The 12,531-nt window shown below is 44.4% G+C and overlaps 1 protein-coding gene across 2 annotated transcripts; it reads left to right on the top strand.

Moving 5' to 3' along the window:
• The first annotated feature begins 256 nt into the window (after window positions 1-256).
• On the top strand, window positions 257-9,089 carry LOC123096375 (uncharacterized). Of its 2 annotated transcripts, XM_044518101.1 has the most exons (6): window positions 257-4,944; window positions 5,741-5,837; window positions 5,911-7,329; window positions 8,145-8,211; window positions 8,332-8,476; window positions 8,799-9,089. In XM_044518101.1, the coding sequence occupies exon 1, from the start codon at window positions 327-329 to the stop codon at window positions 2,313-2,315; it is 1,989 nt and encodes a 662-aa protein (XP_044374036.1). In that variant the 5' UTR covers window positions 257-326; the 3' UTR covers window positions 2,316-4,944; window positions 5,741-5,837; window positions 5,911-7,329; window positions 8,145-8,211; window positions 8,332-8,476; window positions 8,799-9,089. The 2 variants fall into 2 exon arrangements, with proteins under 2 accessions (XP_044374036.1, XP_044374035.1); XM_044518100.1 differs by having other exon boundaries at window positions 8,145-8,476.
• The last annotated feature ends 3,442 nt before the right edge of the window (window positions 9,090-12,531 follow it).

Here is a 12,531-nt window from a genome sequence, read left to right as displayed (position 1 = left end):
CATGCTTGGCGGGCTAATAGAGCCAAATTGAACAACTCCACATCACGGAAGCCTAAACCCCATGAACTTCGGTTTGCACATTGTATTCCACGACATCATGCTGTCTTCCTCTGGCCATTCTTAGAACCCCACCAAATTTCCGAATTATACTGTTTAATTAATTTATTATTATGGATCCTGCAGCAAACATGATTTATTTTTGTCCTTTATTATTTTCAGCCTTTGCCAAACGACCCCTGGTCCCTGGACCTTCCGTGATCCAAAGTCCAAACGGCGGAAAGAAGAAGGCCCAAAAGAAAAGGAAAATCAGTTTCTAGCGCGTCGCGATGGAGTCCGCCTCGGCGCAATCCGCCGCCGCCGCCAAAATTCCAATCCCCACCCCTTCTCCTCCGGTAGCGCAGTCTGACTCCGACCAGCCCCCGAAGGCGATGGCGACGGCGGAGGTGGAGGCAGCAATCGCCGCGCTCCCGGCCAGGAAGGAGGCCTTGCGCGAGGCCTTCGACCGCCTCGCCGCCTGCTCGCCCTTCCCGCTCCCCTTCGCCTGGGGCGACCTCGACTCTCACATCTCCTCCCTCCAGTCCTCCATCTCCCTCCGCCACCGCCAGCTACGGGTCCTCGAGGGGGCCCGCTCCGCCCTCGCCGTTCCCGCACCAGTCCCAACCGGCAAGCGCAAGAATCAAGGAGACGAGGACAGCACCAGCGAGGAGGAGGAGGTGGAGGAAGAGGAGTACGAGGAAGTGATGGAGGAGGTGGAAGAAGAAGTGGAGGTGGAGGTGGAGGAGGAGGATGCTGATGATGAGTATGAGGTTGTGGAAGAGGAGGAGGAGGAGGTCGTGGAGATTGAAGAAGATGAGGTAGATGCCAACAATGCGGCAGCCAAGGAGCAGAAGGATGGCGAGCAGATGCAGGAAGCTGAAGAAGAGAAGGCGAATGAGCATAAGGTTTTGGAGGCCAGTGATGAGGCCGAGAAGGACTGCAAGGTAGAGAAGGATGAAGAGGAACCGCAGGCGTCTGACGATGAGATGGGGGATGCCAAAGAGGAGCAGCAGGGAGCCAAGAAGGTTTCTGTGAAAAAAGTGTGTAATAAGGATCTTGTAGCGGCATGCTCTAGAATGAACGTCGCAGGACTGGTGAAAATCGTGTTTAACAACAACATCGACCGTCAAGAGTACCCTGTGGCCATGTGCAATGCCAAAGATGCCGCTGCTCTTGTCCTTGATGTGGTTAGGATCTTTCTGCCCAAAAAACAGACCAAGACCAACAGGATCTGGGAGAACTGTGTTGCGCTCATCCGCTGTGTGCCTGTTGTGGCACCCAAGCTTTCTGTGCGCATGATAGATCAGGCCAAGTTGTTTGCCAAATACTGGAAGAAGAAGATCGGTGAGTCGGAGATTTGTGGAGATCATGGCATGCTGGACTCATGGGCCTTCCTTAACTTCATCATTTCTTACAACATTGTATCAGAGTTTGATGTCGATGAGATCATCCATCTCTATGGCACTGTCCCACGCAAATATCAGAAGAAGAACTGCGTCAATCTCTGCAAGGGTCTTGGTCTTGTCAGTAGGATCAGCGACTTAATTGATTATTTGATTGAAAATGGACAACAGTTGAGCGTCATACCAATGACACAGGTTCTTCAATTGGTGGACAAATATCCACCACTTGCTCTTCTGGAGGGATATGTTGAGAAGGCAAAAGCGACTGCTCTAGAGTTACTTAGCAAGAATGGATTAGACAAGTCCCTGAATCCGACCATATCTAAGGAGATTGAGAATCTTCGGCTTGCGGAATCTATGGTTAAACAGCAACTCACTGATTCAAGCAAATCGGTTACTATCTTGGAAGAGATTAACAAATTGTTAGTTGAGTATGCAAAGAGCCGTATTACAACAAATGCCTCTACTACATCGACATTAAATTCAAGGCAGCAGCAAAAGACCCAACAGCAGAAGCAAAATCAGAAATACAAGAAGCACAAGAAGGAGCAGCAGCAACATGAGGGACAAGATGGCCAAGTGCAGGGGAAACAAAGAAAGCTGGAAGGGAAACAGCTGTACTTAAACCAGCCAAGGCCATGTGTTACCAAGCTACCAACTCCTACTGGTCCTTCCGCAAGATCTCTATCACCTGTGATTCCGAATGTGACACAGATTGGCCCCATTGGGCATCGGCCGTTTGATTTAATGCCTGCAATTCCTCTACCATTTTTACCGGGAATTCAAGGTGGACCAGTTGCAGCAAATGTCGTACCTACTCAACATAATCCTTTCCAGCAGAATCCTTTATACCGTCATCCGTCATTCCACCCCTAGCACTTTACTTCAGTAGCTTATCAAGTAAACTACAACTCAGACATAGGATTGTAAAGAATTGCCTGCCATTTCCTTTTGTGTTATGCGTTTCTTTATAAGCTTGTTTTTTTGACAACCTGTGACTATCCAAAAAAGGAGTCGTTTTGAGTTCATGTCCAGCACCCAGCTCATGGTACTCTGCTTTTGTGTTTCTTCATTAATCAGTAGCCGTCGTGATTACATGCTGTCCAGTACTCTCATGTCTCCATACACAATTACACACCAGACACATGCATCCACACTAGTGCTCCTAGTGACATGGAACGCTGATCACTGTACAAAATTGAAATTATTACTGAGTAGCACCAGTACTCCACCAAACTGAGTAGTTAAATGTGCATGGTTAATTGCTAGGGTTTAAAATCTCGTAGGTAGACGTAACTAAGAGTTCACATTCACACTCCTTCAACCAATTAAATACTTTGAACTTTAAAACTGGCGGGATAAATATGTACTCCAGTATATTTTGGTCTTGCTTAGCAGGCCGGGGTAGGGGAAGTCACCGTTCAGGATCTGGTTGCTGCAATCTTGAGAGAAAAAATATGGTGATTGACGGAGTAGGTCCCTCCCCATGTTCGTAATTCTAGCTGAACCTAGAAATGAACAGGACTGTTGAATTATGAATAGATTTTCCATCTTTCTGTAACCAAGTCAAGCTTGTGTGAACCATGTGGTTCATCAAATTCAACAGTATTCATTAGCCTGCCATGTAAAATGAATGACTGTCTTGTTGACCAATGCCCAGTGAATGTGCTATGTGCTATCCAGCCAGCTAGATTGGTGCTTGGTTGCAGTTGGTGATAGCATTGTCAATTTTTATTGTTACTATTTATTTATTTGGATTACTGTTATCCAGATACATGTTTGTGGTAGTTGAGTTCATTGGGTTCCCTTTATATTTCTTTGTTATGAAAGATATGCCTCTGAGCATGGTTTCATGGTTAAGTTGCCATATGGTTAGGCAATAGGTTATATTTTCTCAATAGATTGGTGGTGATGCGGTACACTTTGTAGGGAGTGAACGAAATTTCGTTACATGATTTTCCCCGCCCTTTCTCAAAAATGCGTATTTTCCACCACTATCAATATTTTGGTAAGTACTATTTTGGAAATTATTAGCTTTTCTATAAATATAATAATTTATAACCTTAGGACTCAAACCCACGACCAGCCACAACAATATGCAAGAGACCTCAATGGCTGCAGTACACCATAATTTGTGACTACTAAATTCTTTTTCCTCTTTCTGTATCTATACTGCTCTATAGTGTATGAATTTTGAATTTTGTCTCTTCTCTCTCCTCCCTAGCATCCCAAATCAATACCAACCATTGATTCAATTTACAAAGACAATGATCTATGGTCTGCTCTTTACTATACCAAATCCAACGGTCAATATCTTCGGGATTCGCTGTCATCCCACTTCGCGCGACTGAAGCGCCTAGAACACCCCTACCGTGACACTTCCAGACGCCTCCGCACTCTTGCTGCTGCTCCGTGTGCTCACCGCCACAGCTTCCTGGCATCTCCGTGCGTACGCGCCTCTGGCCGCGGTCGCCCCACCCTGCAAGTGCTAGCAGCTGGATGCCATACCACTGCTGCCCAGCCACTGGCTGAACACATCATACTCAAGTGCACACTGACGCACATACAACTTCTATATTGAATAGGTAAGATTTCCATTTGATGAAGTACTAGCTTCTTTACTAATCTGTATATATTCCTGCCGTAAATCTGAACCCAGAGTTTGCGTCTCAGTCTTAAGAGAAATCAAGATGTGGATTACAGCGTTTTCTGACCACCATGTGTTTGAGTTTATGCTTACAAAGAATTTCTTATTGTTTCCATTCTAATAGACTTCTATAAGTGCTATACCGATTTAAAAGGACATGCTCAGTCATTTTAACATTTCAAATGAATATATTTTTTTATAGATGGCAATGTGCGTATGTTCCACTGTAACATGACAAAACAAATCTTGATCAAAGCATCACTATTGCCTATTATTGGATTTTTTTATCAAGTAATATACAACGAAAAAATGTTTGTTACAAGTAGTTTGACGTGTAGCATGGCGTCCTTATACTGCTGCATGTTCCTCCTATGCTTATGCTAATTAGGGATCTGCTAACGTTTGTCAGCGCCTTAGCAGAAAAACGTGTGGACAATTATCTAGGAAGGACATGAAAGGAAATTCAAGTAACTACAAAAGGTCCACTGGAATATTGGGACGGGCTCCTTTTTCAAGATATTATAAATGTGGTTTACTTACATAGTTATCAAAACGGAAACAAAGTATATCTTTAATATTTCTGATCACAAAATTATTTGATGCAAGATTACATGTTTTTATTATATACTGCTATATATAAGAAACGGCAATGCCTTTTATGTTAACACATTGCTCGCACATTCCTTGAAACATTCATTTCAGCATAAGAAAAATATTGGTTCAGTGGGCCATCCAATTAAAAATAAGGGCAGCCCGGTGCACGTAGCTCCCGCTTGCAGGGTCCGGGGAATGGTCCGGCCACTTTGGGTCTTCCGTACGCAGCCTTTCCCATGATTTCCCTGATGTCCACTCAGTCAGGTATGTTTATCTTCAAAACATACACCTATATAATAAGAAACATATTTATCGTTCAGGTTATATAACATAAGCATTTCTGGTATTGTAGAACAACATAAATAAAAATAGTTAGTAGCATCCAGTCATTTTATCAGTATCTACTTTTCTTCATGAATAAATAAATACAATAATGTATTGCATTTTTTTGTCTTCGGAAAACAGTGACCATAGTTGGAAATTTAAAATGTTCTCCAGCTTACTATATCCTTCTAAACGACATAATCATTTCAGTTGCTGAAAATCAGACCATGATCAGTCCATCTGACATACTTGCATCATGTAATGAACGGACGAGTATTTTGGTCAATGTAGGCGTATAGCAGCATTTCAGAATGTAACCTTTTAAACTACACCCAGATGTTCTGCCCAAGGTTACCATATCTCGTCACTCACCAAAAAACAATAATGTCAGAAATCTTGCCAAAACTTTTCCATGGTTGTAGGGTATATATAACCTCCTCGTAATGTTTGATAGGCATAGTTGCAAATTGTTAGACCTGCTCTATTTTTCAAAGTTCAGAACTGAAAATAACTATGAATATGGGATGCAGGTTTCCCCATGTTGCATTAGTCTTCCCAAATTCTCAAAATAAAATAAAATCATCAACATGTACAAAATTTCCTAAAGGCATGGCATATACCATGTACAAACAGCAAGAGACAAGTGAACTGTAACATGGATTTTTGATCATATTTTTAAGCAACCATGCTACATCATGGTCACATTTTGTGATGCATTTCTTCCTGGAAATCATAGGGGATCTATGCAACACTAATATGTGGTTGCGAATTCTACATTGCGAGGGAGATATAATCATGAAACATCAATGTTGCCTGCCGGTTCATATTACATTGTGAGTGTCTGTACAACAGAGTAGTAATTAATAAATCAGTGGACTTAAGCTCTAACACGATCGAAAATGACAGCCATCAAGATCATAACAAATTGAGGTGGACGGTGGCAAGTAGGTCTCCGCACAACCATGCAGACAACAAGTACAGGAGCTGCCTGCCTTATCCCTGACAACACTTCAGTTTCAGGTCAATTTGTATTCTTTCTTCTCTTTGCGTCTTCTATCCTTTATTACCTTGCCGAACTCGATTTGGAATGGTTGGATTGGTTACTCTGCAAGATTAAGTTACAACACATGGATCAGTTTACAGTGCGTATGTGGTCACATTCTTCTCTTTTTTACTAGGAGAAATTAAACCAGATAGGTGCGCTTATTGCCGGACGCAGCGTCCTTCAGCTGGTGTGTCTCCAGCAGGACCCCTCTAACAAGGAGCTCAAATTATTTCTCATGCAAGTGGAGGTCCAATGGAGTGAGCAAGATGCAGTGATCAGGTTGTTTTAAATCCATGATTACTAAAATTGTTGTATCAGATTTTTCTAGAGCATTTATCCACATCAGATTTCATAACAGAGGACTACAACAATTGATGCTTATCAGTACAGAACTTCAAAAACAGAATAGTAAAGGTTTGTATGTCAGAATAATGCAAGAACTGTAGGCAAGTACATTTTTCTCCTCTTCAATGACACCTATTTTTCATTAGCATAAATTAAACCAGATGGGTGTGCAGTGTTGTGCAAATCAAAGGACAAACATCATATCAGGAAAAGTAAATTCTAAGAACAAACAAGAATCTTTTTCTGCACTTTGGGAAAATCTGAGACAGGTAATTCGAAGTTATGTACTTGGGCTAGCTTTTACAGTTGAAGCTTATGCAACGGGATTTGCACACGTACTAATATTAAAGACTAGGCATGCTAATATGCTATTGTAAACACATGGCATAGCTAATAGGCAGATCTTTTTTTGCATTAGAGGTGAAATTGAACAAAGAAAAATGCTCCTTCTGGCCTTGGAAGTGCCTTCAGTGGAGCCACAGGCCTGCAATTGTCTAATTCTTCCAGGCTTTGGCCTTGGAGGTGCCTTCAATGGAGCCACAGGTCCTGATATATTCCACAATTTATGTCTGGTTGCAATATTTAAGGTATCTGTGCATAATACTCCGTGCCTTCAGGACTGCTCCCTCCCTCTGAAAATTGAAAAGTTGCTTGTCCACCAAACAAAATACCGTGTTGGTTACTCAAAAAGTAAAAATATAGTGGTCCTTGTTCTGTATTATACGTACTAGCCTTGATTGTTCTAAAGTAAACAGTAGATTTTGAGCATTTTCTTTTGTTTGCAAGCTTGACCCCCACTATTCTGAATGTTTTCCATTGTGCCATTGATTTTGTTTATAGAAAAATCTTCCTCTTCAACTGCATCTTCCACCACTGTCCCTCCTATCCTTTTGGTGCTGCTGTTGATGCTGCTGCTTCCGTTCCTCATGGGTGAGGTGAGTACTAATTTTGCTTCCTTCCCTTTTATACTTCCTCTTTGTAACTCCAACAAGGATCTAATTTGTTCTGCCTATATATATGCACAATTTTTATGATTAGGGGTCCAGTGTCTGGTTCCTTTTTAGAGTGGTCATACTTTATTTTCATTATTATACAGCTCAGGATTGATGACCTTTGATTGTCTGGATCTGACTGTATTTTTTTGGTTGGTCTTTTTATCTTCGCTACTGCGACTCTGTTCATTGATCTTTTTTATCTTTGGCCTTGGCTATTAGTAGCCACTGATGGGAGAATATATATCTATTTATTGGACTTTGTATTGCTGTCAAATGTCAATGCAAGCTCCTTTTACTTGAAAATGCATGATTTTGTTTTTATTTCTGGCGGCCACAAAAGTTCTCTGATGCTGCAAGAACTTGGGGACTATATTCAGTTCTAGTTCAACACTTATGGTTATGGGTGCCAAATGAAAGCCTTAATAAGCAAATGAATTCCAGGCCAAATCAGGTTCTTGCGCCAGTGATCCTATAAAAAGGATCTTATAATAAGCGTGAAAAGCATCTCCTGCACTTCTATTTAGATATTAAGCGCTAATACCTTCTTTTGGCATAATACAGAACAAACCAAGTTTTAGGTCAGTGATTTATCTTGCATGTTGCGTGTACCCCCAGCTGAGTTCGCCCACTCACCTCTTGGTGACCTCTCGCCTCCATGTCTCCGTGTGTTATAGGTTTTGTGCGTTCGTTTTGAATCTGTGAAATCATTTCCATTTCTTAAGCTGACAAATGCATCCTTGTGCTTTTGTGTGCAGAGTCTGTATAATTTTCTCCTTCCCCTCTGCCCCTGCTACTAGATGTTGCCATCAGCTGGGCTTAAGAGTTAAGTTCTGTAATACTTGTTGCATAGAACTTAAGTTTTTGTTTTCATTGGTGCGTGGAACTTGGAAATTTTCGAGATTCTCAAGCTTCTGATGCTGCCATGCTAATGTTGGTTCAAAGGATGGGACATACGCTATGAAGGTGGTGGATACAGTCATACAGAGCAAGGGGGCAACTGATCTGGTGAAGGAGGTTCATCCTTGTTCAATCATCCCAATCTGCTACCTCTTCTTGACAATGCCATAATAGCAGTGAAGCTGTGAAGGTAACATCTTTTGCACCTGTTTTTCATGCCCTATGATGTCATACGCAATAGAATCTTGAATTATCATCTATGTGCGCAATTTAAGAAAATCATGTTGAAGCTACGCAAGTTAGTTGAGCTTGGTAAAAATTGTAAAAAGTAAGATGTATATATGTCTGACTATCTGAGGCATTTTCGTTTGATGAGTACAATCTAGATATACAACACCTATTTTTTAAAATAAACTCGGTAATGTGTTTTTTTTTGCGGGAAAACTTCCAATTTATTCATCTTCAATCATGGCAGTACAACGAACACTAGAAATAATAAAAATTACATCCAGATCCGCAGACCACCTAACGACGACTACAAGCACTGAAGCGAGCTGAAGGCGCGCCGCTGTCATCGCCCCTCCCTCGCCGGAGCCGGGCAAACCTTGTTGTAGTAGACAGTCGGGAAGTCGTCGTGCTAAGGCCCCATAGAACCATAACATCTTATTATGGAAGAGGGGCAAATTTGAGCAGACTCGAGAATTATTGGTAAATCTGAGTCGTGGGGTCGAGTTAGGGGCACAAATATAAATGTCCCTAACATGTATACCATTTTTAGCTGTGTTGAAACTTTTTCCAATTCTTTTTTCAGGTCTGCCTTGTACTTTTTGTAGTTCCTCTTCTAGTGAAGCCTTTCCTTGCAGAAGACGCACTCAACCTCTAAATTGGGCAACCTACCTTTCCGAGGCTCCGAAAAGATGAAGATGGAGAGAGTTAGGCCTTGGAAATGTGAAGATTTTGAGGGTGTTTTGGGTTTGAGAGTACGAAAAGAAAAACTTCAGAGTCTCCTTTTGATAGTATGAGATACTCCAAACCAAAACAAGGAGTAAAATTTTACTCTTAACAGCCAAGAAACTGTGCAACACAAATTCTGTAGTCAACAAAACTGAAACTGGAGTCGGTGCTTAGAACTGCAGGAGTAGTCAGTTTTCCTAATTTTACTCTTAACAACATATCAAAACTACAGAAGTTTTGGCACCAACAAAACTGAGTACTCCATTGCTTCCATGTTCCATCACTATTTCAAATTCTTGATGATGATTAAACTGAAACATCACTATTTTCCTGCTGCTGATTAAACTGTTTCAAATTACAGGAAGATGATTAAACTGAAACTGAGTATTGCTGATTAAACTGTTTCAATTTTTCCTGCACCAACAAAACTACAGTAAGATGATTAAACTGAAGCTGGAGTACCGCATTTCAAATTCTTGCATTAGATTAAAACTGAGTACTCTGTTTCCTGTATTGATTAAATGGAGTAACTATCACTAAAGATGCAAACCATCATGTAGCCACATTTTCGAAATCTGACGGATTCAATCAAAATTTATTGTATCCATACGAACAATTTCGAAGGGGCACAGTGATTTACTGGGCCTCGGGAGAAATGATAGGACCGGCCAACACAGAGGAAATAACCATATCATCACTGGAGTTTAGACTGCTTGCTCGTCCCAATGTCGACCAACATGCAGCAGTAGTCCTTCCTCATATCCATCGGGAGTGCCACGAGAGATTGGTACCTGCGCCGATCGTCCGAGGCAAGAACGCCGTAGGCTCTCAACATTTCATCGTGAGTCAACCCGGGTATCTCCAGCAGCGCCGTCAAGACGTCCTGATCAGGAGAAGCCACACACTTTTCGCCGCCGGTGGCACGTCGACAGTGTCATTCGCGCACCGGCTTTCGCTTGCCGGCAGCTTACGGTTGTTGCTGCCCGGCGAAGTGTTGAGGTAGCTCGAGACCTGGCTGGGAAGGAAAGCATTCCCCTGATAGTGTTTGTCCTTGGAGAGGATGGTAGTTCTGAGCAGCGTCTTCCTTCTCGTGTCGACCATGGCCACCCATGTTGTCTTATCGCCGTCGTGGTGGAGGTGCTTGTGCTCGGACACCAGGAAGCAGACTACGTCGGGATCGTCGATGCTCACGACGGGGAAATCCATCGGCGGGCGAGGGAGCAGCCGGTAGGCGTCGAGGCCCCAGAGGTCGCTGCAGTCGACCACGGCGTCCTTCTCCCACCCCATGTCGCGGCCCTTAGTCCTCCTCAGGGTCCAGGTGGTGACGGTGAATGCATGGCGGGAAAGCGCGCACTGGGTGGCGCCGGGGCCTCCGCAGCAGCAGCGTGGGGAGACATGGACAAACTTCACCGTGGCACCGCCGTCGGTGGAGCACACGCTCCGGGAGGACTCGGGCCTGTCCCAGTCCTCGCGTCGACGGTCGACGGGCTCCACGGGCAGAGGCAGGAACCTCAGCTCGGGGGTCTCCTGTGACATGTCGGAGAAGACGATGCCCTTGTACAGGTCGACCCAGTAAAAGAAACGGTCGCCGACGGGGATGACCCTGTCGGTCCCCCAGTAGTCCCAGCAACAGTAAGAAGTTACCTCGCCATTGTTGACGTCGTGGTGGACGCGAAGGCGCTTGATCTTCCAGTGCAGATCGCGGGACCGGAGCACGCGGAGGTCGGCTACCACCACCCCTGCCCCGCCATCATCAACAACTTGGATAAAACGGATCGCCGCCAACACAAACTCCCGGTCGCCGCGTCGCAGGATGCCTGTTGTTTCCCGATCCATATTCAGCTGCGATCGGCGGCCATGGATTTGGAACCCCGTCTCATCACTCATGTAACAAGGGGGGAGAAGCGACAACGACGGCGGTCGGGAGGGGTCGCCGGCATTGTAGACGAAGTAGTCGGTCGCGACGTTCACGTACTGCCTGTCCTCCATGTGCAGACGTAAGAGTACAGAGTCGCCGTGGGCCGCGATTGACGCTGGGGAAGATTCGCACCCCGTCCGGCAATAGGCCGTGGTGGAGGTTCAGGGGCGAAACCGCCGGCGGCGCGGCGAGGCGGAAGGAGACGTGGACGGGGTAGCCGGTGGAGGTGCGAGCGTACGCCACAGTCTTGTAGTCAGCGGGGCTGAGGCAGGGCCCCGCTTTCCCGTGGCGATATCTAACGCCGTCATCGAATATCACCCAGCGAGGGTACTCGGCGGCGGCCCCAGACAGGTCGGCGGCGGAGGCCTGGGAGGTTTCCATGTGACAACGGCCAGATCTCGATTGCTGGGATCGCGATTCGACCGGCCTTTAATTCTCGGAGGATCAGTAGATTTGTTAAAAAAAAATGATGACAACATATCGACCGCCGCTGGACTTTTTATTCTTTAACACAAACGGACGCATATCCTACCCCTACGAGCACATCCGATTAGGGATGGCAATGGATAGGGTATGGGCGGGTACGACCTTCTTCTGCCCAAACTCATACCCATAGAAATCTTCTATACCCACCCGCTTCAATACCCATGGGCATAAATTGATACCCATGCCCATACCCATCGGGTATCCTATACCCAATGGGTATCCAATGGATACAATCTATGGCATTTAAATTTTTAAAAAGTAGAGAAATGAGTCTAAAATTCAAGTGATGATGGTAGGGTGAGCAGTATAGCATTGACGCGGCTTGCTTCTATGGGTGGCTTCTTGGAGGAATCAAGCGAGTATGAGCAATGGTTAGTGGTACCCCTACGCTGTGAGAGGCGGCAGTGGGAATTGCGGATCATTAGATGGAGAGATGGACAGTTGTTCGATGACGATAAGTCAAGATCTCATCACTTCGAGGAGACACATATGACGTAGGAGGAGTGGCGAACAAGTATGTGTGGCCCTATGTGCGCCGGTTTCCACATATCATAGGAGTTAGTTTCATTTAACATTGTTTGTGGGTATCCATTGGGTTATCCATGGGCGCAATTTCATACCCATGCCCTACCCATATATTTTACGGGTATGGATACCCATTACCCGTGGGTACAAAACCTCTCCAAGTCTTGCCCATGCCCATTGTTTTCGGTAGGGTACCCGCGGGTACCCATACCCATGGGCAAAACTGCCATCCCTACATCCGATAGACTGAGCCAGCATATCATTTTTTTAGGAAAATATCATCTAGAGATTGACGAAGTTACAAATTCATCACAATTCAACAGTTCAAAACAAATACGATAAAGCAAAACTAATCATAGTCT

This window comes from Triticum aestivum, chromosome 4D, assembly GCF_018294505.1.
Source record: "Triticum aestivum cultivar Chinese Spring chromosome 4D, IWGSC CS RefSeq v2.1, whole genome shotgun sequence".
NCBI classification, from domain to species: domain Eukaryota; kingdom Viridiplantae; phylum Streptophyta; class Magnoliopsida; order Poales; family Poaceae; genus Triticum; species Triticum aestivum.
Note: the sequence above shows the minus strand (reverse complement) of the source record. Positions and strands in the feature narration are given on the sequence as shown.

Coding starts and splice junctions, on each gene's coding strand:
- LOC123096375 (XM_044518101.1), top strand. CDS start 327: ATGGAGTCCGCCTCGGCGCAATCCGCCGCCGCCGCCAAAATTCCAATC.